Source organism: Pteropus medius, unplaced genomic scaffold, assembly GCF_902729225.1.
Source record: "Pteropus medius unplaced genomic scaffold, Ma_sr-lr_union100, whole genome shotgun sequence".
Lineage (NCBI taxonomy): Eukaryota > Metazoa > Chordata > Mammalia > Chiroptera > Pteropodidae > Pteropus > Pteropus medius.
The window spans coordinates 1,678,784-1,703,165 of record NW_024347731.1 but is presented as its reverse complement, the minus strand read 5'-3'; the positions used below and the strand labels follow the sequence as shown (position 1 = coordinate 1,703,165).

Genomic DNA, 24,382 nt, shown 5'->3' with positions numbered 1-24,382 from the left:
ATGATATGCTGATTATTCTTAAGCTTTTTTTTTTTTTAATTAAGAAATTCGTTTTGGTCAGTGAGAAACACAAATATGTCTAAAAAAATAACAGCAGACCGCTGTTTTGGCTTAAATGCATAACTATTATTTTTCTCTAAAATTATTTTAAAAGGAAAAGCAATTAAGTTGGAAAATTAATTGAACAAAATGCCAGCATTATGCTTATTAAATAAGACCCCTGCTACTCAGTAGAATGCTTGTGTACCTGCTAATACCCTTAATGGTTAATAAAAAAAACAGTTAGGTTTTCATCTAAGTCCAAATTATAGATCTACCAGCTAAGATATTTATGCATTATGCAGTAGTAAATATTTAGAGTAGAGCCAGAGATAAATATGGAATTTTGCATTTGTGACTTTCTATTTTGACAATTAATACTAATTATTTTCCATCAATCACTCCTATGCACATAAGGAAAATTGTGCTTATGGCTATGGCATAAAAAAGTGTGTGTGTGTGTGTGTGTGTGTGTGTGTGTGTGTGTGTAAAAATACAAATAAATACAAATCAGAATAAATACAATGCATGACATTGGAATGGAAAGAACCTTGGGTTAGTTACTAGAGAATCTGGCTTCAAGTCTTAGATACCACTAACAAGGCAAGTAATCTTGGCTAAGTCACATGCCATTCTGTTTCAGGTTTCCCAGATATAAACATAGAACTAATAAAACATTTTTGTTGTATTAACACAGAACTGTTAAGAAAATACAATAAAAATGATTACTGTATGAATACTTTATGAATACTGTGTTGTTTTATAGAGATTGGGAAATAGCTATTGTCTGACCATCCCCTACAGCATTATAGTAGTTGGACAACTAAATTGAATGGTAACAAACCGGAGCTGTAAAGTCGATTCACCTTACTAGTATTAGTTGTATTTATTTCTAGAATTTAGTCAAGTTATACTTCAGAGTATCTTAGAATGTTTAGGTTGATAACTTACAGAACTTTTCATATTGATCCTAGGTACGATTTTTTTTTTCAGTGCATATTTTACAGTTTAATGCGATATAAATTTGTTAACAGCATCAGTCTCTGATAATATTTTTCCAGAACCCATAGTATGCTTGACACTGTACTAGTGTATAAAACATATCAACTCATTATTTTTCTTGCAATTTTTTGAAAACCCAATAGTTTTCAATGTGAGTTTGTTATTCTACAGTAACATCTATTTGTATCCGTTATATTTTATTATCTATTATCTATATTCTAATATCTATTTATATCTAATATCTATTATATTCTATAATTATTTCTTTTAAAGTCTGACATAAGTTTCACTCAAAGGAAGAGTAGTATAAGACAAACATGTATGAAACAAATAGTTTTCCCTTGGATGTCTGTTTTGTAGGAATATGAGAATGGCACTTTCTACTCAACCAGGACCAACTTGGGTCTCTGGGCAGGCTGTAGGCCAAACAATCCTTGGGCTCTGACATCAAGACAAACTACTAAGTAACATGAAGGACCATGACATTTGAAAAATATCCCTCTAAGTATTTCTACTGCCCTGTCTGAGACTTGATTCTTGAAAGCCATTGGGATTTGTAAGACCAGCCAGTATGGGTTCCATGGCTTTTCCTCTCCCTTCTTACTATGTTAGTTAAACTAAGTCCTTGTTTACTTTTAAGAATGTGTGGAATCTGCTTACATTTGTTCAGAGTTTTAATCTAGACAAGTTTTATGTATTCAGCTTTTTAAGTCTTTCCTCACAAGTTAAGCTTTCCATTTCTTTAATCTTCTCCCCACCACCCCTTTTCTTTTCTGGACATCTTCCAACTTGTCTACATTTTCATAAAATATTCAAGTGACAGACTGAGATTATAATATAGTACCTTTACTCTTCAAAGCCCTGAATATTCATACATTTATTTATTCAGCAGATATTTAGAGAGTTCACTCCAGTTGCAGGCACTGTAATTGACAATGAGGATATAATGGAAAGGAGAAGTAGATGTGGTTTCTGACTATAATACATCCACTGTAGTTGGAGACGTAGACTTTAAAAATTGTTAATATACATTTAAAATACAAAGCATTATTTTTGTGTATGAAGGAAAAGCCAAAGTACTTAACGGACTATATGGCTAGAAGTCATTTCTTCATTCAGTCTGTGAATACTTCCATGTGCACAGTGTTGTTGCAGGTCTTCTTGGAATACATGGTCATTGCCTTTCTAAAATACCAATGGATGGCTTGTGAGAGTTACGCATGCCCAAAAGTTTTTTGTAATCTCGTATGAAGTGTGAATAAGTATCTTTAGGATATGTAGACATTTTTTTTTTATTGACCAAAAATCAAAACTCTAAGTAAAAACAGTGTGCTGCAAAGGAAATAGCTTTATTTCAAATCTTCCTAAATCCCTTTCCCACTGCCAATTTGCCACCCCCTCAGTCCCACTCAAAAAGACATGTTGAAGATACCACTGCATGTACCTGGATTAGGCTTAATACATTCTAATTACACACTTGTTTTTCCTTAGAACCTATGTGGCACACAGACTTTGGAATGTATTAAGATAAGGATTAGAGACCTTGGGACTGTGCCAGACTTGCTTATCCACTTGAGGATGGAGAAGGTAAAGAAGAGAAGAAGGGGGTGAAATGTATTCCAAGCACTGTCAGGGAGCAGTTGTACAGAAGAAATTAAGAAAAGGATGTGCGCAGTGGACATAATTAGATTAGCCTGTCTACAGCTCCGTGATCAGGTTGAGGATTAGTGAGAGAAAAGGTCAGAGGGATTGGGTAAGAATGTAAATTAAGACATTTACATCAATTTTAAATTGCCAACAGTTTTGGCATGATTTAATTCTCATAAACATATTCTGTAGGTTGATATTATCTTTTAATCTTTTATATTATGTAACACCATATGGCTTTCAAAATAATGACGTTTGAGTTAGTAATCTCAAAACATAACAAAATAATTATTTCAAGAATTGCTGTCTTTTGAGACATATATAAGATCAAACCTTGAGTCTTTACATTTTTTTTTTTTTCAATTATCTCTCTGGTACCAAGAAAATTCTGAGATTTTATTTCTTTACAAGTATTGTTTTTTTTTTTTTAATTTGCTTTTTTAGCTGTTGAAATAACCAACCCCACGATGTGTCACTTACATGAAGATGGAAGCTATATCTCTTAAAAATGAACTGAAGTGTACAAATCACAAAATCCTCTTACAGAACTTAGTAAATTTATAATAGTTAGTTTAAAATTTTTCTGCAGGTCACTAGGCTACATAGAAAAGCACATGTAACTTCCACCTATTAATAGGATTCAGTTATCTTCTGAGCAGCATCCTATTGTGAATATATTTTCTCTTGAAGCAAAAAAAAAGTTTAATAAATGCCACTGAATAAAATAAGAAAGGATGAAAGAAGAGAAGCCAAACATATTTTTTATTACAGCTAAGCAGAAACATATATATACATATATATATATGTATATATATATATATATGTATATATATGTTTGAACTATATATTTGTGTGTGTGTGTGTGTGTGTGTGTAAAAGTTCTTGGGGACCGAAGTGAATTGGAATGTGTATTCATTTGATTCATTGTAGGTGACTGAAAAATTCTCATTGTACTGGCAGTTCTGCTTAAAATATACCCTAGTGTTTGTGTGAATTCCCAGACAATTAAAGAAACTTGATCCTCAATTCTTCAATATTCCACAGTAAATATAACTTTGCCCATACACCCTCAATACTTGTTACAGACCTGGGAACATTTGCTGGTGGTAGAAGCATTTTCTTTCTTGACACATCACCCATTCTGCTCCTCAGATAACCTGTAGCTGCTAGTGTGTGAAAACCTCAATGTAATTCAAGAATGAAATAACAGCTTTAAGTATTATTGTTTTAGGGGGAAAAAAAAAACATGAATTAAATGGAAATGGTATTCCTATTTATCAATGCATACCCTAAAATCTATGGAAATGAATAATCTTTAACTTCACCAGTCTACTGTTAAAAAAGTAGATATTGATTATTTTAAAAAGTATTGTAAAGAAAAACATGGTACTATAAACTTTATAACTATAAGCAGAACGTCGATGTCTGTGTCATGGGAATATCTATCAGTAAGATGACCTAATGTCAAGTATCTTTTAATCTGTTCTTGGAAACAGTTAAAAAAATGGAAATCAACTTACTGGATTTTACGCTAGAATGAATGGTGCTAGGACACACTTGGGTTGATGTGATCACTGATAATATTTTTGCTTTCCTTTAAGAGAATAAAATTTTTGACAATTACTCAGTGGTAACTCAAATAAAAATATAGGGAAGCTAAGAAGTAGTTTTAGACTGGACTTTTTTGAGTCCAATCTTTAAGTCTAAATTTAAACAGTAGGAGCTATTTTATATATTTTCTACTCACCTTCAATAAATTAAGGATTTTCGTTTTTATGAAAAATCTATATGTCATCATAAAGATTGAATACTATAGCATAGATTTACTTAATCATCGGAATTCTGCTTCATTCTGTATCTTTTGATTAAAACTGTAACTGTATAGAAATATATTTTATGCATGATAATTGGGGTAAACAGATGTTTTGATTCAGTGGAATGAAAGTTGTGGTAAATTTGAAGTAAATTTAAATGATAATAGCGAAAGTACTCTTGAATGACATCTTTCTTCTTTCCATCTAGAGAAAGAAAATTAGAATAGTTTAAAAGTTTGCCTCATAATACTACCATCAAGGAGAAATAAAAAAAGCTTGTACCTATTTAATTCTTAAACTATTCAAAAGATCAAATGATCATATATATTTTAATTAAAATTTTATAATACTGTAATACGCCTTCATTAACATAAATGTGACTGATTTGAAATTTGATCATTGGGAAATTGGCAGTATGTGTACTGTATTTGCTAAGCAATATAAGTGTAAAGAAAATTGGCATCTAGTTTGGCTAGGAATAAGCACAAAAGCAGTATTTATAGACATTGTTTATTAAACAGTCTTTATTTAACACATTATTATTGACACTAATATGGCAAAGTATTCGTTTTTTACTAGTGGGTGCCGGCAAATGCTAGAAATCACATAGAGAAACTGAGATAGGAGTTTAGGGCAGGGAGGAGATAAACTCCAACAGGGCTGGTGATGGGATAAAAGAGGGTACTGTGGAGGAACTGACGTTGTAGTTGACCATTGAAGTAATATTCGGAAATGTAGAGGCTGAGTTTGAGTTTTAAGAGAAGTAAATCTCAGACATTTGTTGGACAATAGCAAAGACAAGGAGTCTAACAAACAGAGCCTTTTTAAAATTTAGCTGAGGGCTATGTATGTGCAAAAAGATAAGCTTCAGGATAAGAACTGGGATACTGTAGAGGATTTTGAATGATTACATTTTCTTTTTCGAGCCATAGGAAAGAAGGGTGGATATAAATAGGAAATAATTTACTGAGGCAAGTAGAAACAGGAAAATTAATAAGAAAAATAATGATATAATAGGAACTTCATAGAAGATGATGGCAATGGAATACATATGAAAAGCCAAATATGGAAATTATTATATTAGAAGAAATGTAAAGCTGGGCAAATGATCGAATGAACACCAGAGTTGGGCCAGCAGAGGAGTAAGGGCTAATTTTAAAGTTTTATGCCTAGAAGCTGACCAAAAAGAAAAAAAAAAAAAGCTGCAACTATGCTATAATCAACAGAAATAAAAATATCAGGAGAAATATTTTGAGGTTGTAAGGTTATTTGGTTTGAATTTCTGCCTGTTGAGATAGCTGGTCCATTGGGGCATTCAGAGGCCACTAACTATGCAGCATATCATTAGAAATTCATAACTCCATCTCAGAGGTTAAGACCAGTGATAGATTTGAGAACCATTTACATTAACATGTTAGTTAAGCCTGGGGAGGTTGGTGAGACTGAAGGAGAGAGTTAATAGAGGGATGAAAAGTTGGTTGAAGTGGTCACATAGAATACCTACTTTAATGGTAAAAAAAGAGGAATCGGGTAAAAGTTGAAGAAGATAAATTTCCGCTAACATATAAATGTGAGTGAGGAACTACAAAAACACAGAATCATAGAAACCAAAGATTTGGGGTTTCAAGTAGGAGGAGTAGACAGTCAAAGTTATGAAATGCCACAAACAAGATTATATGGATCAATATAAGGCCATTGGTATTGGCAGTTGAAAAATTAATACATGATGAGAAATCCAATTACAGAGGATGGGGGAAGAGAAAAACATGTTTACTTTTGCCTGGATTGATGCAGATCTTAATACCTTCATATGGATTAAATTTCTATCCCATTAACTCATTTTAATAAATAAGATTAGCTATAACAGAATGTACCTCTTACCCATCTCATGTTCTCGTTGGGTAAATTGCTATATTTACAGGAAAGTATCTAAATGTCTTCAAATATGGTTTAACCTAGTTTTATTTATGTTAGGTTAAACTTTCCCACGATTGAAATCTTAACAAGATTATAAATTGCCTGTTTGCTAGTATCTTCACTCCCCACCCTCCATAAACAATGTCCTTGTGAGATATCAAGACATTAGACCAAGTAACATCTGACTGAGGAAACTTCCTTGTAATGCTTAGGAAAAAGGCATATGTCCTACAAAACTTCAATTCCAGTGTGAGTATTCTGTGTGTAAAGAGTGAAGTTTATAAGGTAATGAAGAATGTCTGAGAACCCATCAGATCAAAGTTCAGATATTAGTTACTGAGACCTGGGAAGGTGAATTGTCACTGGTGGTACTAAGATGAGGATATAGCATTTGAAAGAAGGGACTTCATGTTATTTTTTCAAGCCTAGTAACTGGACTCTTAATTGAACTTCCAAAAAATGAATTTGTTTTACATAATATTTAAAACATAATTGCGAGAACTATGTCTTTTATAAAAAGTAAACCTAGTTGGACATTTATTTATTTACTTTTACATCAATAAATAAGTTAGCTTATAAATCTATGCTCAATTTATGGTTAATATCTAAAAATATAATTTTTAGAAGTGAGTCCTAAGTGTCAGTAATGGGACAGGTTTGTCACATCCTTTGACTTTAGCCATAGTTGAAACAGTAGCCTCGTATAAATCTGGTACCATTTCAGGGGTTTAACCAGAAGTCCTTTCCTTCATTCTATTTAATGACAAATATTTATTTCATCAGAGAGAGGGAAAAATAGAACCTTTTAGTCAAGATTTAGAGAGAAAATTGAAGGGCAAGCACCTCCAGTAGAGAAATACGGCAATTATTTAAAGTTAGTTAGGGCTTTCCTTTAGAAATGTCAGACATGAGATTATTTCAAATAGAGTAGATGCCATAAGATGACAGGGAAACCTGGGAGACAGTGGGAATTCTTGTTAGGGAAGCAAGGATTGTCTTCATTTACCACAAGCTTTAGGAGGATGCAAGTGGGTAGAAAGAAAGAAGCATGACTAAATTTTGAATTATTCACAGTTTAATATCATGGACTACACTTTAAAATGCCACTTTTTCTGCTCTAAAGCTTATTGGGAGGAAATAGATTCTGATACAAAAAATAATTTGTGTATGAAAAGTATTTTATTAGTAATTAAAATGATTATAGTTATTAGCGATATATTAATCATAATTAAAATACTATTTTATTTTGTCTGTCTACTCAGTATAAGTTAAAAAATGATCGCCTAGTTATTACTCTACCATAACTGCCAAGACTACCCCTTTTTCAGTGAGTGATCTCTGCTTTGCTGGTTTTACAAAGAAAGACACTTTTTATATAACAGTTTCTATATGATACACTTTGCATACACCATTGTGTGCAGTCCTCCTGCAGAGAAAGTAATATAAGAAAAATGAAGTTCATGATAGTTAAATACCTTGCTCCAAACCATGCAGCTAGTAGAACTTGGAAGTGAACCCTAGTCTGCTTTCAAAATCCAACCAAGATCTTTTACAAATACTGTCTCTCTAGAGCAGGATGAAAAGGAGAGGGATTTTTGTAATATAACAAACCAGGTATCAAATCCAAAACTGTTTGTTTGCAGGTCATCTAAACTAAGAACATAGTCTTAATCTCTTCATTTCCTATTTAACTTATTTTAATGTATTCTATGTCATAAACATCTTCAATGAGTAAAAATTCAGTGTTATATAAAAGATAAGTGAAGTAATTATTTACTACATTAATGACTTTTTGACTTATTAAAAATAATTCCTTTTAATATCCTCACTGAAGTATAAGTTTCCATTAAAAATCAATTAACTTATCTTTTTGGCATTAGCTATTTTAGATACTGTCTACAGAAGTTAAACAGAAGACAAGATATGGTTTTGAATTTCAATGAACTTAAATCCAGTAATGATAGAGGAAACAAAGACAAATAATTAGTAACAAAAGCAAAAATAAAATAAGAAGGATATTGAAAACATATATTGTTCTGGGGGTTGTAAAAAAAATTAAGAAACTCATTGCCAGAATGGGCTTTGAAGGATAGGTAGGATGCTAATAGGAAAAAGCATACATAGAATGGAAGTAACTGCAAATCCCGTACGTGTACCTAGGTGTGCAGGGCTAGGTAAGAGCGAGTATTCTCTTGCTTGCAGTATTAGGTGTTTGCCATAAAGTGTTAAAGAAGAGACCTGTTTTTAATTAATCGAGAGTTATCGATGGTTTTTGACTGGGCAGATTACATGTTAGATAGGTCGCCCTGGGACTGGGGGGTTGAATTGATCAGATGACCATAGACAGGGGCCTCTTGAGATACGCTAAGCAAGAGGTAACTCTGGGTGGACTAGAGAGATAGCAGTAGAATGGAAAGAAAGACTACGTAACAAAAACTATTCTGTAATAAAATGTACATGACATAGAAATTGAGAGTTAGGGAAGAGGGAGAGCCAGAGTGTCCCAAGAGAAGTTTTCAGAGCAAAGAGCCAAGAAGAAAAATTTGTGGGCAGGTAAGTGAGAAAATTTCATGAGGTCTGAGGTCTGTTTTCTGGAACACATGCATTGTTTAAAAAAGAGAAGTTATATCATATTTCTAGAGTTGGTGATAACTGTATTTTCCTTGGCTAGTCTAGAACAAGATCTGTGTTTATGTCTGTAGAGTCAACAATACTTAAAAAGAAAATTATAAGGTTTAATAGAGCTTCCTATTGATATTGACATATCTAATGGCTTCAGATCATATTAAATAACAGTAATAAAACGCTATGGTACGATAAACATTATAGCAAAAATAAGGAATGGATCGTATTTTATCCTTTTCATTACTTTTGACTAAGATGGATAGAATATGATTTTTTTTTTCCTTAAAAACTAGCTTCTATCTTAATGAAAGAAATACAAAGATGTTTGCAAAAGTGAATATTTTCCAATGGACTTTTGGGTGCTCCTCACAAAAGTGGATTTTTTTTTTTTCGTAAGGAAAGGCAAATGAATACCTAGTAGGCCACCAGCATTGTGTCCATAGTTTGTTACATGCTAGGATCTGTGATTTGCATGTATGATTTCATTTAATGTGTAAAACCCTATACATTTGTTTTTATTGTAATCTTCATTTTACAGATGAGAAAATTTAGTATTAGAGAATTTAAGTAACTGTCTCCAAATTAAACAGATGGTAAGAATTTTTGGTTGAAGAGAGCTGCAGTGAGAATCAGAAAGGGTAAATGGATGAATACAATTTATATTTAACAGCTTTGGTGATTGAATCGAGATCGAGTAGATTTAGAGCCAGGAGTTACCTAGGATGGCTTGAAGTTTTTTGTCTTGCAAATCAGGAAGAGTTCCATTTCCTGACTTAGGGAACATATTAGGAATATATGTGGGAGACGAGATGATGAGTTTGAGCCGAGGCATGCTATTTGACAAGAGTATGAGATATGCAAGGGGACAGGTTTAATAGTCTGCTGATTATGAGGATTAGAAGGCTTAAAGACAGGAATAGACTGGAGATAAAGCTTTCAGAGTCATCTGTTACGAATTAATCATTAAAGACATGGGTAAGTGTATAATATTGCCCAAAGAGCATGTGTAAAATAGAAAAGGCTATGTATGACACCCAGGGGAACAGCAGCCTGGAAGGGGAGGGCAGAGAGGGGTCCACAGAAAAGACTGATAAGAAGATCCAGAAAAGTGGAAATCTTTAGGGAACACACAATTTCATTTTAGAGTTCAATGATGTCACTTCCTTGTGAAATAGCTATTACAATATTGCATCTCCTCTACACCTCTCCTCTGTCCTTAGTGTATCAATTGGCACATTCTGCATATTTCCATCAAGAGAGAAGGAAAACAGGAACAATTTCATTGAAATTGCCAGTGCATGATGTCTGATTAATATGGCTGTTTTAATACTTCTCCATAAACGTATAGATAAGTTTAGATAGAGAGACTGGTGAAATCTGCAAAATTACAAACATTTGTCTTTTATGTAATCCTGGGGGTAGGTAGAGACAAGGGGAGAGAGTACCTTTTGTAGTTCTTTTTTATGCTACTACTTTTATCCCAGGAGTAATTCATAATCAGAGATGATAGTAACTTTGAAAGATTTATGCAAATATGTTTTACCAAAATGTAGCCCAAATAGTCTAAGTAGGAGAATTAATGTAAAATAAAAATATCTCAGTTAACAGAAATTTCTGTCATGAAGTTTATGTTATTTATGCAAAAGAACTGCCAAAAGAGGACACAGATGACCAGGATGAAGTAACTCGTGTTTCCAGACTATTTCATTATTATAGAGTTGTATTAGTTGATTTATTTCTTCATTTTATAAACATATATTTATATTTATACTTGTTACAAGTATAAATAGTCTGTTAGCTAGTCTGTTAACTACACATTGAATAAACTTTGAAAGAATCCAAATGAAAATAACATAATCATCTCTGATGAATTTAGTTACACTATATTAACCTGGAATAACCTAAAAGTTCCTGGTTTTCTCTCAATTTAATATAAGGTGAAATAAGAATGTTTCAAAGGGTAGTTAATAATCATAGATTCTTAATACTCTAAATTCAAATCTAAAGTAGAGTCTGTTCAATCATTTTTAGCCTCAGAATAAAATTAGTTTTCTTATTTCAAACTAAAGAAGAATAAAGCATAAATATTTGGAGTACTGTGAATCTAGAATCCATGATTTACTTAATCTCCCAGTGATAAATTTGTAGGGCCAGTATTTTTTGTGTACCTTAATTATTACTGTTTATTCTAATCTATGATTGGTAATTTGACATATAAAGTACTTCAAATCACCTCCAAAGAGTCTTCCCAAAAGCAGTTTTTTGAGGTAAATCGTCTGGTCTTACACTTCTCTCTTGTTTCCATGTAAGCTATGGGGGGGAGGGTGTTTTTGCTTCTTTACTGGATAAATGGGGTTATGGCTGTTGAATTTATTTCTATAATACCTCATATCGACTAATTTTTAGAATTCTGTAATCACAATACTTTGCTTAAGAATATATTAATTTTGCTAAGATATAAATTTATAGCCATTGAAAGAGTTACCTTATTTACAAAACCAACACTTTATTCTTTTACTCATTTATTTAACCATAAATCGGTAATAATTTTTTTATGGGTGAGGGGGCAAATGGTCTGGATATTGTCTATATCTTAAAATGTGATTTTTTTTTTTATTTGTTGTAGGTTTTATTGGGATTTAATAATGCTTATAATGATGGTTGGAAATCTGGTCATCATACCAGTTGGAATCACATTCTTTACAGAACAAACAACAACACCATGGATTATTTTCAACGTGGCTTCAGATACAGTTTTCCTTTTGGACTTGATCATGAATTTTAGGACTGGGACTGTCAATGAAGACAGTTCTGAAATCATCCTGGACCCTAAAGTGATCAAGATGAATTATTTAAAAAGCTGGTTTGTGGTTGACTTCATTTCATCGATCCCAGTGGATTATATCTTTCTCATTGTAGAAAAAGGAATGGATTCAGAAGTTTACAAGACAGCCAGGGCACTTCGAATTGTGAGGTTTACAAAAATTCTCAGTCTGTTGCGTTTATTACGACTTTCAAGGTTAATTAGATACATACATCAGTGGGAAGAGGTAAGACATATCTTTTTCTTTTTTAAAGCTACTATATATCATGATGTTGTTGACTATAACTGTTTTAAAATGAACAACTATGCTATATATAATGAGTTTTATAAAATTCTAGGAGAAATATTATATTCATTATTCTTTAGGGTACATAAGTCATACATTTGTATCTTCAAAAGGAGTGGTCAAATACTAGATTTGAATCAACTGAAAAAATTAGAAAACAATTGTTTTACACCATTTCGGTCTTCTTTTTTTTTTTTCCTAACAAATCCACTTTAATGAAAAGATGTTTACCCTAACCAATGCAACGTCTCTTTCACCATGGGAAGTTTTTTTTTTTTTTTTAAATTTAAAATACATACATTAGTACCATCTCTGACAAAGATGTGTAAGGTCTCTTTGCTAACCTAGTTTGTGTAATTAGCTCTGTGAGATAATCTGGTATATGGTTCCTCTAATATTGAAATTTTAGAGAACTTGCGTTTGAAGAAAAATAGGTTTTTTGAATATTTCCAAGTTGTATATGTCAAGACTGATTTTAGCATAATAATTTTGCTCCTTGTTATGCTTCACACATAATTATTTATGATAGTTTCTCCCTATGAATTCACTTCATAATACTGAAAAACAGCATGTCCAGGAGGGAAATTATTATATAGAAAACAAAATAATACAGTGAATAAATATAGTGAATCTGGCCAATGTTTTGCTGAATAGGGCATCTGCTGTTCTTAGGCAGTTGATGGGACCTTGAAAGGGCTCAGCCAGCTGGAGTTTCCAACAATCTGAGATAAATATATCATTACCAAGCAAAAGAGTTTATGTTCCTAATTCCAGAGTCTGAGTTTTAACCTTTTTGACTTTTTTTTTCCTTCTAAATCTACCTTTTCTTTTTAAATTAATTAGAACTTGAATTTTATTGACTGCATAAAAATGAGGATTGAAGAGTCTCTGAGAGTGCCTAAACCTGCACTAAAGAAAACAATATACTAGCTGTGGTTTAATTGTCACTTTACACATTGCAGAAATTATTTTTTAGCATTTTTAGGATGAATTATGATTTGAAATTTAGGTTTAAACAAGTAATAAAATGGATCTTCTGCAAACATTAGCTCTGCTTTCTTTAAGGCTGTTACAGTGTTTAGTGTATGCTTGTCAATGACATTTTGGTTCATAGGATTTCAGGAAATGACATACAATAATAAAACACTGCGTAAGACACTACTGAAAAAGCTTAAAAATGGATCATTCTTAAAATACGGATATAGAGTATACTTAAAATCAAATGCAGCACATTTAAGAAATTGGATTCATCTTGTAATGTGTTTCTATATGGCACATTCCATCTAAAATATAATAAATGTTTGGTTCTCAAACTTAATTATACCAATTTGAGATTAATGTTAAACCAAGATGATTATTGGTAATAATAGCTAATGTTTATAGAGGGTTTATTATCTGTCAAGTAATATATATTATTCTTTATTTGGATTAGTTCCTTAAATCTTCCTAATAACTGATAACTTGCCCCGATTTATAGTAATAGGTAGAGCTGGAATTCTAACCTTGGCAATTTGACTCCAGAGGCAATGCTCTTAACCACAAAATTATATAGCTTCTTACTATAACATATATTCTTTTAATGACAAATATCTTAATATTCAATTCTTCTATATATTTAATAAAATTATAGGAAACTCTTCTAAACTAAGATTATGGTCCATGCATCATAAGAATTGAATATTTACCTCTTAAAACAGTCATACAAAAAAATTTTAATTAATAGCCTGTGAAATGAAAAAGTCACTGTTATAAATTCCCAGTCAATTAGAAATACAGTGGGCAATGCGATTGTTTTCAGTGTCTTGTAGTTTTAACCCAATTACCCTAGAGAATGGCAGCAGGATGAACAGATGGCGTCCTATCAGATAAAATGACAGACCATGTGGACATAGAAGAGGGCAGGCACTCTTTAAAACTGATGTCCTCTGGTGCCTGGCAGCGGTCACAGGCACCTAGATCTTTGTAACATGATGGTGTTTTAAAGATGGCATGATATAACTCAGGAGATCAGCTCACTGCCACCATTACTATAAAATGCAATTTGATATGCACTTATGGACATTTGGTAACCAAGCACACTCAGACCAGAGTTGTGAGTTGGCAAGATCTTTCTTATAAATAAATGACCTTGATAATAAATGAACCATAAGCTCATTTAACTGAAGAATGTTTTCTTGATACGATACTCCCATATAATATCACATATATCATAGATATTTAATGTCTGTTAGTAATACTGTTAAACAGGGAAGAAGTAGTAATAATCCAGAACTTAATATTAATTCATTATTTCATCACCTACATGATTCACACCAAAATCACAAAGGAACTTGAATGGAACCTGATTTTTATAAATGCTGCAAGGACGTATTTACAAGTAGAAATACAACAAATGATTCAGAAGTTGCTCTATGAGCATTTAGAATAAGACTGCACAGGAAGATGTGAGTTCACCCACATGTCTCTGAGTTCTGAGTGTTTTAGTACCAAGCTGGCTAATGCTAAATTCAGCAAATTTGGGGAAGTAATGTGTGAAGTCTGGAAGCTGCTACTGTTCTAAAAGAATCATTTCCAAGGACAGCAGCTGCCTTCTATAGGAAACTGCTTTCATCTTCAGTGATACATTTTTTTTCCTCCGGTCTGAATTAGTTCAACTGAAAAACAACAAGAAGCGCCAAAGCCAGATAAATTAGAGAAATATTGTGAATGAAACACAGAAACTTTAAAATTTAGCCCTTTTGTTACTATCGTTACTAAAGTTGAATGTTGTGGCTAATATAGAAGGATAGAGCTAATTTGGCCAACTAATTTATGAAACACATGGTTTTAAGGAGTCAGGAAGGAAGTTGTTTTCACAAGGCAAGTATAAGATCAATGGCTTAAAGATGTAAAAATAGAGCTCTGTAATGCTATACTGAATATATATATATATATATATATATATATATATATATATATATATGAAAATCTGGGGCAATTATTTAGGTAAATCAGGCCAGAAAATTCCTTTTCCTGTAATCTCCAGAAAACTGAGGTGAATCTTTCTCACACTTGGACTTTGGTTTTTAAAAAATCGTTTTGTTAGTTCAGCACTGTTATTATTGTATTTCCTATAAAGTCAGTGACCCAAGCCAGTGCTGTTTTATAACCTTTCACAGGGGAACCAATTCTCTGTGATCCTCCTAAAATGCACATATGGTGAGGAAATCCTTGGAAATTAAATGGAATATTATTAACAATTTTTGACAATCACAAGCCACTGAAGAGATAAGGGGAAGATTAAGAGCTTAATAAATGAGAAATTCAGTTAGTAAAGGTGAAGAATCCTAGGAGCCTTGAATGCTGCCAGTCCTAGTCATTTCATCAAAGGGGGGATGAGCTTTGAAATTATTAGATATTTAGGAAATAATAATTGAAAAAAAATACGACCGTAATGGTTATCTATTTCTAGGACTCAATGTCATAGGCAATGTAAAAAAAGTATGGGAAATGGATGATACTTGTTTAATAACTATGGCTTTGGAATACATATCTATGATATTTTATTTTTTATTCCTCATTTACTATTTCCTCATCCTTCCTAATGTAGATTTTAGACCTATCATAATTAACTAAATTCATTTTGTGGCAAAAAAGAGGGCTTATGTATCTGATCTTCGTATATGTCTATAGTAATTTCAAATGAATAATGTGTCCTGGAACATTGCAATAGTCTTCTAGCAATCAATATTAGATTTTTATGTTGGCTTAGAGATGGATTTATGAACAAGTTATGTTTAACAACAGAGCATTAATAAGAAAATTTATTCTACAGGGAGCTAATCGAAATTACGGTTTCTGTCTTTGATTAATTTTAACATTATAATTGGTTTATATTAGAAACTAATTCTTGCTATAAATTGTCTGTCTATAATTATATAATACATATTGTGACTACTTTCATTTTTTAGAAAACACAGAATTCTAAGACTTGCCATAAGCAAACACCAGTGTTTTTCTAAACCCGCCTTCTGCTAGGACATAGAGAGGCTCCCTATTGCTTATCACATCAAATCTGTGTTTCTTCGCTGTGCCTTCAAGGCTCTCCAGCAAACCATTCCCCCGTCTCACCATTGTCACTTCATATTTTCACCCAACAACTCCTTTCTGTTTGTTTTCTAGGTTTACAGTGCATTTGCAGAGAATGATTCTTCTTTAATTTTGCATGTGCCACACCTCAAATTTAGAAAGCCTTTCTTTTTCTATTACTCCTTTAAAAATTAGGCTTAAACTCATTTCCAGAAAACATTCTACATTGGTTGTCTATGCTATAATGGTCAGTACCTTTACTTTGAACAATTCTATTGGCTCCTATTGGCTCCGTTTACATTTGTTCTCACTGGTAGCTTGGTTGCTAATGCTTGTTTATATTCATTTTCCTTTTCTTTTGATGGACATAAATGTCTATAGAGAAGAGTCTGTCACCTTTTGCCATTGAATTTTCTTGTACACTAGTACAGAGTTCTAAATACAATTGGTTATCAGAGCATACCTATCCACTAAATACATGGCAATCCTCCATGTTCATGTTCTAAATCTATTAAATAATTGCAAAGGAATATCCATTTTTCACTACTAAGCATTTACTGAGTAGCTTCTATTTGCAAATATTGCAAATGGGAATACAAAGCAGACCTTAGCTTTGTAGCAAAAACAGACATGCAAGCAAATAATCGCAGGTGGTGTGGTAAATGATGACATAAAGGAGGGAGTGAACAACAGGTTTTTTTTTTTTTTGCACAAGAAGAATGCTTCAAAGACACTTGAATGAGTTTTAAAGTTGGAATCTGGATTACCAAGATGAACAAAATGGGAGCAGAAGCGTGCATTCCAGTATGACATGAGGTACAAGCAGCCTAGCACAGTAGTTCTGTGTCTCCAGAACCTAGGTAGTAATGGAGTGAGTTTGGAGGTGTAGACAGGAATTTGTGCTAATGATGGACTTAATAAGGTGTGGTTGAGGCATTTTAGGCAGAGGATTTAGATTTTAGAATGTGGCAGAGTGAAGAAGATTGGAGACTACTGAGGATAGAGCTAATGATACTGGTCAGGAGAGAGACTTATCACTTATTTTTGTTTTTATATACAGCTAGTGTTAAACAGGATAAATTTTTAGATATCTAAAGGGAGGTTTATCTTTGCCAGGTACTCTTGCCCTTGAAATGTTTGTATCAAATAATAAAATATGAGTAGGCCTCATATGAAATCTATTTTGTAATACTTTATAATTTAAATATCAATTATATTTTACATAATTAATATTATATTACTATAATATTAATAATTATAGTATTATTGATATAATTATATTTGAGATTTGTATCCCATAATGAGAATTGGATCCTATACTAGAAATTTGTATTTATAGGTGCTTTTTAAAATTGTACCTTTTATTTTCTATTTAATCTAACGTGAAGCACTTAAAGTGACTTATTTATGCCTAAAACTTAATAGAACAGTTGTGAAGTTTAAATGAAATGAGATACATGGAAATTATTTGAAACATTTAAATTGATGTATGCTTATGTTTGTACATATAAGATTCGAGATGTCATCTTTTTCAGATTAGCACTCCTTCTGAAATTATTAGGAGTGTGTGTGTATTTGTTGTTTAATATTTTCGGCAGGCAAATATTGATTCTGTTAAAGACCACTAGGTGTCCTCTATTGTTTATGTTACTTTAGGATTCTAAAATACCAAAACTGTCTTCTTTGAAATTATTCATTTTTATTCTTATAATCACCCAATTGCTTAGCTAGCTATGTCTAGATAAAATAAATGATTAGAGATATTTATATATGTAAAAATTATTGCTCTTTACCTATACTTCTCAGGTTAAACAAAGAGTTTAAGTTTCTAAAGAATTATTTTTAGTCTGAATTATTTTCAATATTATACTATGTACTTTCTAATTTTTATTTATTTATTTTCCCCAGCTTTATTGAACTATAATAGACAATTAGTTGTTCATATTTACATTGTACAATTCAATGAGTTTTTAAAATTGTAGTTGGCATACAAGAATATATTAGTTTCAGTTGTACCGCATAGTGATTAGAGCTCGTGATCACCCCACAAAATCTAATACCCCTCTTTACCCTTACATATTTGTTACAACATTGTTGACTATTTTTCTTATGCTACACTTTACATCTCAATGACTGTTTTGTGTCTATCCATTTCCACTTCTTAATCCCTTTGCCTATTTTCACCATTTTCTCCAAACCCCCTCTCCCATCTGGTAGCCCTCAAAATATTCTCTGTATCTATGAATTTGTTTCTATTTTTGTTGTTATTGTTTATTTTGTTCTTTAGATTCCTCATGCACATGAAATCACATAGTATTTGTCTTTCTCTATCTGACTTACTTCATTTAGCACAATACCCTCTAGGTCCATCAAGGCAATATCTTTTTCTATCCTCTTCCTTTTAGTCTTTAATCTGAAGTGAGTCTCTTATAAGCAGCATATGTAGAGGTCTTATTTCCTTGTCCATTCAGCTACTCTATCCCTTGGTTGGAGCACTTAATTATTTTCCATTTAAAGCAGTCATTGATAGCTATGTAGTTACTACCATTTTTTATTCATGATTTTGATACATGGTTTTCTTCTTAAAGAAGTCTCTCCAGCGTTTTCTGTAATAGTGGTTTGGTGTTAATGAATTCCTTTAGCTTATTTTTGTCTGGGAAGCTCTTTAGAGCTTTTAACTGTCCTTCAACTCTAAATGATAGCTTCGCTGGATAAAGTATTTTTGGTTGTAGATTCTGGGTTTTCATCACTTTAAATGTTTTGTGCCAAGCCTTTTTGTCCTGCAAAGTTTCTTTTGAGAAATCAGCTTCCAGTCTTATCGATGCTCCCTTGTAGTAACTAACTGTTTTTCTCTTGCTGCTTTTAAGATTCTCTCTTTGTATTTAACCATTGGCATTTTAATTATGATGTGTCTTGGTATGGGCCTCTTTGGGTTCCTCTTTCTTGGGACTCTCTGAGCATCCTGGGGTTGTATGTTTATTTATTTCAACAGGTTAGAGAAGTTTCCCATCATTATTTCTTCAAATAGCTTTTCCACTTGTTCTCCCTCTCCTCCTTCTGGTACTCTATTACATGAATGTTTTTACACTTAAAATTTTCCCAAGGACTCCCTGAATTATTATTATATTCTTGACTTCTTTTTTCTTGCCATTCTGGTTGAGTGACCTTGGCTTCTCCATCCTCTATATTGGTGGTTCGATCCTTCTCTTCATCCACTCTGTTAATTCCCTCTAATACAGTCATCTCAGATCATGTATTCTTCATTTCCGACTGGTTCCCTTTTATAATTTCCACTTCCATTTTTGTGTTTTTTATCTCTTTGTTAAAGTTGTCACTGAGTTCATCTACTTTTCCCCTAAGTTCATTGAGCATCTTTATAACCAGTGTTTTGAACGCTGCATCTGTTAGATTGCTTGACTCCATTATTTCTGGATCTCTGTTCTCTTCTTTCATACTGTTTCTGCTTCTTTATCTTCCCATTTTGGCTGCCTTTCTGTGTCTGTTTCTATGTACTAAGCAAAGCTCCTAAGTCTCCCGGTCTTTGTGTAGTAGGTGTCCAGAGGCACAGTCCTGAGACGGATTCAGCAGCAGGCCAGTTTTAGCCCTAGCCTGTGTCCCTCCAGGGCCACCTGTTAAGATTCAGCAAGCAATCCACAGATGCTGTGCTTATAGTTGCCTCAAGAAACCATGCCAGAAACTGAGGTCAGCTGCCACCAGTGTGGGTCTTGGAGCTTGCTCAGAAAGTTGCAAGGTCTCGCCAAGGACACAACTGGAGATCAGTACTATGTATTTTTTAAGATGGTATTTTAACAGATACCCTGAAGTTATAAGGTACAATGTGATGAATTCTATTTGGATATGAAATGTTAAGACCATTAAGGAAAGATTATTAAAGTTTGTGTGGGGGTATGTATGTATGTGTTAGAGGTAAGGTATATAATTTTATGAATACTCTTTGGTCAGCACACTGCAGAACATCTGTATAATCCCAAAGCTTTCCACATAGAAATCTCAGTTTAATGCTAAAATAAAATCTAATTTTAAATTATCAGGCCCCCATTCTAAGATTAAAGTATTAGGTTTTCTTAATGCCCTGTCACTGGTCTAACCTGTGTTCTTGTTTTGTATGATTTTATACATTCCCGTAGCTGTGGAAAGTTGAAAACAACTAGACTCATATCCAAAGTTTCAAAATTAGGTCTTCCATTTCTCAAAATATGCATGATGATGTGATATCTCTATAAAGATATCTCTTGAACTCCTAAAGCTCAGTATGTCCATTTCCCCCTCAAATCTTCTTTCTTTCTTATATCTATTGCTAGAATCAGAAATTTAAGAGGTATCCTTGACTTCTCTTTCAATCTTTATAGCTGGCAGTAACCAAGTCCTACTGGCTCTACTTTGTCAATGTGGTTTAAATTCTAGTACTCCTTCACTCAAACCTCTCTGCCAGCATCCTAGTCCAAGGCAACATCAGTAATTTCTCATTTACATTATATAAGAAACTCATTACTAGACTTTGAAATTCACCCTCGGTTGTCTTCCTGGGGCCTCAAAAATGATATTTTTGAAGAACAAATATTACCATATCATTTACCTGCTGCAAATATTTTTGTGACTTTATCACCATTAGGACAAATTCCTTTGAAATTGAAGTCTTTCCTAATTCAGCCTGGGAAACTATTTGTTTGTTGTTGTTATTATTATTAATAATTTTTTAACTATGCCGAACCTCTTTGTTTGTCATATGTACTGGTTTAAGGTCTTTACATATGTTGTTCATTCTCCTAGAACTTTGTTCTTTCAGCCTACCCCAATTTGTCCATCACCTTTTGTCCCTTTGACTTTGACTTTAACTTCAGCTTCCTCAGGGTGGAATTAACTAATCTCTCAGGTAATCTTATTTCCATCTGTAATATGCTGGCATAGCCCCATGAGCTTTTGCTTTGTAACATTCATCGTTTCTGTAATGTATCTTTAAACTATGTCTTTCCAATTATATGTTAAACTCCAGAATAGCAGCGATCATAGAATGCTTGTATCTTCAGCTCCTATCATGATATCTGGAAAATAATGGGGCACAGGAATATTTGCTAAATGAGTTAAATTATGCCTTCAAGGGAATTTCAATTCGATAGGAAAGCAAACATGTAAACAAACAGATAAGCAAACAGTAGAGTGTCTTGAATTCAAGAATCTTAGAAGTATTTATGGTGTAGAAAACAAAGAGAGAAGATTATTATGAAAGTGTGGTAGAGGGTAGAAGAGACTTTCTAAAGAAGATGTAGTGAACATGGCCACTTTGAAAACTAAATTCGAAAGTATATGTCCTTGCAAGTGGATAAGCCTGGGAAATATTCCAAGGGAATTTAGAAATCATGGACAAAATCAATCTGGGTCCTCATTTATTGATGGGGATGATGATAATTTTCTGCTCAATGTCACAGAATTGTTTTGAGGCTTAATGAGATGTTATTGTTATATTTACTTTGAAACTATAAAGCTTATAGAAATGTAAATTATGTTATCATAAAAGTTTCTACTCATTTAAAATATGAAAAATCTCAACAGAGCTCAATTCTTCACCCTTTAGTGTCCTTACTACCTTTCCAAATATTGGAAGCGTTACGAATGCTGTTATGCATCATTTCCACCCAAAATATATCAATTCTGGAATTGAAGCAACAAATTAATCAGGCTAATTTAGCACAAAATGCATTTAGCCTTACATTTATCTGAAGTTTCTGGATAAATGCCTCATTTTTTTTCTTTTATTGTACACAGATACAACATATATTGTGGCTACTTCTATTTTAGACCCATCTAAGTGCTATTAGTGTGAAAATTGGGATTGCCATCAGTTTGTGAATATTGGACACAGAATTTTTGGTTCAACTGCCAGAATGTTTCATAATAAACATGTGTTACTTTAATTATCTGGATAATTATCTCAGTTAAATAGGTTGCTTTGGTTGGTCTTGTATACCTCGGGCAGCTGTCCACAAACAAAAGTGGTGTGATGAGACATGACATAAATTGGAAGTGGTATAGTGTCACCCAAGAATATTCTGTTGTTACAAACAGTGAGGTGAAGTTAATCTCTTCTCTTAAGGAAATTAGTTGACTATGTTTAACTAATCGTGGAGGGAAAATGAGCGCTTTATTAATTGTCAGTTTCTAAAAACATCAGCGTTTCACTTTAATTAGATACAATGTCAAAAGTATTTTTATTAATTTAAAATATTTTAAGAAACAAAATTATGCTTGCATTATGTCAAAAGTAGCAGTTGATTCATATGTCATTGGATAAAGCATACTCATTGAAATATAACAGAAGTTGTCACAGAAAGTGAGTTTTATAAGATATTATAACAGTTATGAAAGCTCAAGAATAAATAAAATTAGAACCCTTCAATTGCACTGGATAATGACTGAGAGAGACCTACTTTGACTTCTCTTTTTGTCTTGCTGATGTATGCACTTTATATTTTATATGTGAGGATTCTTGTCTTATTAGTGTGAAAAGGAAATATATTTGCTTGGTTACATAATTCTGGTGGCTATTTTGAGTTAAGTCTACCATTTAGGCCATTTTTTTTTTTTTTAAGAGAGTTAAATTTTTTTCTCATTAACATCTTAAAGTGAAAGTAAACAGTGAGAAAGATTCTGGAAACTAGTCCCAGTGTTCCATATGATTTAAAGCAGTCGTGAAGTAAGAGAACAGTAGCTATTTTGAGATACTCTTATTTGTCAGGAGTGGTGGAATCAAAAAGTGTTTCCCATTAAGATTGGTCATTCATTGGTGGGAATATTTGTAATAATGCTTATTATCTCAGTATTCTGCTTTCTTGTTGTTACTACTGCGGCGATGAGTTGGATGAACATATAAAATAAAGGAAATTTGGCTAAATTGAAATGAAAATTAGGAGTACTTTCTGTCAGTCATTTCCAGATACTTTTCTACTTTTCTCTCATTTAAAAAGTGAGGAAAATGGCTTCTACTTGGAATATATATATATATATACACACACATGCACATATATATACATATATATATATATACACACACACACACACACACTTTTTTTTTTTAATAATCAAAGAGAAAACTCAGTTAAGGTGCATTGTAAACACTAAAATTGAAAGTCTAGAGAACATATTAATGTAAAATATAATTAGCCAAATTATTTCACTGATTTTTTTTTTTCACTTATAGAATTCCTATATGATGAAATCTCCATCTTTCTCAATATTCTAAATCATACTAGAGAGTAAAAGTTAGAATTTGGACTGTGGTAATATGGACTTTGATATTAGACTCCAAGAGCTGTAACTACCTAACAGTATCTAGCAGTAATATTTGGGGCATCACCTAACTCTGTGGAGGTTACAGTGTTTTAGTATGGGAATCAGTTCTCCATTGTGTGAAAATATTCATCTCCATGATACTGAAGAGAAGGACGGGTGTCCAGAATAATTCCTTCCAGTTGACCAGCAATAGATTACCAGCATTCAAGTTCACAGATTTAAGTAATGTTTTACAATTAAGAATGCTTCCCCATCTTTATCTAATCTGAAATTCAGAGAAATGCATCCTTAGATAGTTTCTAAGCCGGTGGAGGATTACTTCTCTCTTCCTCCAGCATATGTATCTTGTAGAAGCAAAAATAATTTTATAATGATAAAAATTACCCCTAAATGCTAATAAATTTGTCAGGAAATAGTTACTGAAGAACTTTTAGATTTATGATATTTGAAGTTCACATAGATTATTGACTATAGAATAATATTAGAACATGTATGGATTCCAGAAGTAAATATATATATATATATTCATTGTCCTGACTTGTAAGGCCGAGTTATGAGTAATGGACTCTAAAAGTTCTAAGTGACTGACTAGTTTTCTGCTCTTAGACCCTTCTTGAGAATCGTGACATTAATGATTAAAGTTTCACCACTGGGGAATGATTCATTTGTGTTTTATGGCTTTTTCAGCTTCAAAAGTATCTTATAGAACTTCAAATATACTTTAAGCCATTACTAAATAACATCTTAGCAGGCTATTAGCTGACAGGTATTGAGAGTAATTCTCAAATAGTTGAAACTAATTCTCTATGGAAAAAAGATAGGTATATGATTATGGGTGTCCCAACTTGAGTG

General features: G+C 32.6%; 1 protein-coding gene across 1 annotated transcript in view; it reads left to right on the top strand.

Annotated features, from left to right (window-relative positions):
- The window catches only part of HCN1 (hyperpolarization activated cyclic nucleotide gated potassium channel 1), a 322,326-nt gene that overhangs the window by 28,437 nt on the left and 269,507 nt on the right, over window positions 1–24,382 (top strand). The window contains exon 2 of the mRNA XM_039877096.1: window positions 11,671–12,094. Within this exon, the coding sequence (XP_039733030.1) occupies window positions 11,671–12,094 (424 nt within the window). The remainder of the gene's footprint in view (window positions 1–11,670; window positions 12,095–24,382) is intronic.